This window comes from Aegilops tauschii, chromosome 2 (genome assembly GCF_002575655.3).
Source record: "Aegilops tauschii subsp. strangulata cultivar AL8/78 chromosome 2, Aet v6.0, whole genome shotgun sequence".
NCBI lineage: Eukaryota > Viridiplantae > Streptophyta > Magnoliopsida > Poales > Poaceae > Aegilops > Aegilops tauschii.
This window is the reverse complement of record NC_053036.3, coordinates 222,293,113-222,295,912: the sequence shown is the minus strand read 5'-3', so window position 1 is coordinate 222,295,912 and position 2,800 is coordinate 222,293,113. Positions and strand designations below refer to the sequence as shown.

The following is a 2,800-nucleotide window of genomic DNA, read 5'->3' as shown; positions in this document are numbered from 1 at the left end:
TGGGTTTAGATGGGATAGTGGGCTGTTGTGAAGGGGTGCTAGGCTGCAAAGAGAGAGGGGCTTTTACGGTTGCACGGTTAACCATTGGGGCATCAAACGACCTCCAAATGTAACGAAATTTGACAGGCGGTCTACCGGTGATATACCAAGGCCACTTGAAAAATCTCGTCCCATTCCGAGAACGTTTGTCTCCCGCTCACGAAACAAGAGCTGAAAGGCGCAATGGGTGCAAGAGAGAGTGTCGGATGACGAAACGGACAACAGAGAAAAAGACCGGATGCAATTTTTGAAAAACATGATGATGCAATGCACATGATGACATGGCAAGATGCAACACGCAAGCGAATGACGTGGTAACGATGGCGAATAACTGGAAGACACCTGGCGCATCGGATTCGGGGCATTACAAATGCCTCGGTTCACTCAACCCGAACCCGCAGCCTAACACCATCAGGAGAGGGGAGCACATCAATAGAACCACGAACACTAATTGGATCCACGCACCAAATCTTGATCCGAACCGGGCCAATCTTATCCAAAGAATCAGTATCCACCTCCACAGGTTTCCCGACCAGAGCACCAAACGCCAGCAGAAAAGAGGTAGAGCGAAGGCCCACGGGGACATTATCAATGAGCACACACACCTAAGAGAGCGGCCTGTCACGACCGAGAGGAGGAAGAGGGGAGGGGATCGAGATCGGATCTGAGGTAGGTGAGGATAGCAGGTGAGAGGGAGAGAGCTTGGAAAAGGGGAAAGGGATTTGGTTCATTAAGCACTCGCTGCCTCATCATCTGGTAGCCGTACATTAAGTAGCTGCCCACCTGGGCTCAACCCCGGCCCAAGGCCCAACACACATTACATGGCCTTGGGCCCAAACGCACGCCACACACTCGTTGCGGTTCAGTTAACAGCAGTTAACTGAACTGCACTTGCAGTCCGCTGCAGATCGTCATCTGCAGGCGTGACATTGGCTCTGTCTTCTGATGGAGCTCCCTCCCAAATGCAGGCTGATTGATAGCGCTCTTTGAGGATGTCGTAGTATTCCCAGGTGGTGGCCGTCTGGGGTCTGTTGGACCACTGAACTTGTAGCTGGATCACTTGCACGTCCCCTTTCTTCATCATGCGATGCTCCACGATGGCCACTGGTTCCACATCGCCGGTGACCAAGTCCGGTATTTGCGGCAGCTCAGAGAAAACATAAGTGTAAGTCTTCAACTGCGAAACGTGGAATGCCGGATGGATGCGGCTGTCCGCCGGTAGTTGAAGACGATACGCCAGGGTGCCGATCTGTTCGGCCACCATGAATGGACCGTAGAACTTGTAGGAGAGCTTCCGGTAGGAGCAATTGACAACCGATGACTGCACGTACGGCTGCAGCTTGAGGAGGACTTGTTCCCCGACGTCAAACGCGCACTCTGCACGGTGACAATCGGCCTGCTTCTTGAAGCACGCCTCGGCGCGGGCAAGCTGTGCACCGGGTCGTTCAGTGTGCGCGACCTAGTCCAGTTCCCCCGTTGGCGCGCTCGGTGTCATGGCGGAGCTGAAGTGTGGCAAGCCCCCAAGGTTGGGGTTGACGTCGTAGAGCGCCTTGAAGGGTGAGCACTTGAGGGACGCGTGATGCGTGGAGTTGTACTAGAATTCTGCTGCTGGCAGCCACTTGCGCCATTGCCTCGGGGTGTCGTGGACGGTGCATCGGAGGTACATCTCGAGGCATTGGTTGACTCGTTCCGTCTGGCCATCCGTCTGGGGGTGGTAGGAGGTGGAGTACAGGAGCTTGGTGCCGGCCGCTGCGAGCAGCTCCCGCCATATCGCGGTAGTGAAGATTTTGTCCCGGTTGGAGACGATGGAGCGAGGGACACCGTTCAACTTGATGATGTGCTCCCAAAATGCGCGGGCCACCTGCACCGTCGTGGAGGGGTGATGGAGCGGCACAAAGTGTGCGAACTTGGTCAGCCGATCGACGACGACCATGATGGAGTCGCAGCCTTCGGATTTGGGAAGACCCTCGACGAAATCCATGGTCACGTCCTACCATGGCGCGTCAGGGATCGGTAGAGGCTGCAACTTGCCGGCCGGGTGCTTGTTCTCGTGCTTGGCATGCTGGCAGATGCCGCATTGGCAAACAAAATCCTCCACGGCGCTTGAGACCCAGCAAGGCGAAGAGCTTGCGCACCCGATGGTAGGTGGCCGTGGCGCTGGAGTGGCCCCCCACAGCGCTGTGATGGAGCGCGGCGATGAGCTTGGATGCGGAGCATCCTATGGTCATCACCATGTCAAGAGTCCATTCGGCGAGTGACACGTGCGGCATATACTTCACATACACAAAGGTGAATCATCACCTTTACACGTGCTCACTTGACACCTTCGAGGATGGTATACTACTTGACACTCCACTCGTGTGCATGCATAGGTATTGTCGGAACACTACGGACGACGAGGAGGAGTGCAAGCGCCAAGGTACAACTACTCCATCAGCGAGGGAGGCCTGGAAGCGACGACGGAAGAAGAAGACGGAGACAGCTCCCAGGACCCGGACATCAGACCAGGACCCCGGACATCCGGCCCCTGGAACCTCACAACAACAGCAACCCACCCAGCGAAGCACTACACGGCCTGACATCCGGCCCCATGCCCCGGACATCCGGCTCCTCCGAAAGCCCCGGAAATACGGCCTCTCGCCCGGACATCCGACCCCGCCTATCCAGAGACTACAGAAGGTTGCACCGCCAGCCCGGACATCCGGCCCCACCTGAAGCCTCAGACATCCGGCCCGTCGCCCGGACATCCGGCCACCCCTGT

The 2,800-nt window shown here is 56.8% G+C and overlaps 1 protein-coding gene across 1 annotated transcript; it reads right to left on the bottom strand.

The window, feature by feature from the left end:
* Positions 1 to 901: 901 nt before the first annotated feature.
* On the bottom strand, positions 902 to 2,020 carry LOC109755508 (uncharacterized). Its single transcript, XM_020314409.1, has 2 exons — positions 1,724 to 2,020; positions 902 to 1,468 (listed from the first exon to the last, which is right to left on the bottom strand). The coding sequence occupies exons 1-2, from the start codon at positions 2,018 to 2,020 to the stop codon at positions 902 to 904; spliced, it is 864 nt and encodes a 287-aa protein (XP_020169998.1).
* Positions 2,021 to 2,800: the final 780 nt, after the last annotated feature.

Coding starts and splice junctions, on each gene's coding strand:
- LOC109755508 (XM_020314409.1), bottom strand. CDS start 2,020: ATGGATTTCGTCGAGGGTCTTCCCAAATCCGAAGGCTGCGACTCCATC. Junction 1,469..1,723: donor CGGATGGCCAGACGGAACGA/GTCAACCAATGC, acceptor CCCGGTGCACAG/CTTGCCCGCGCCGAGGCGTG.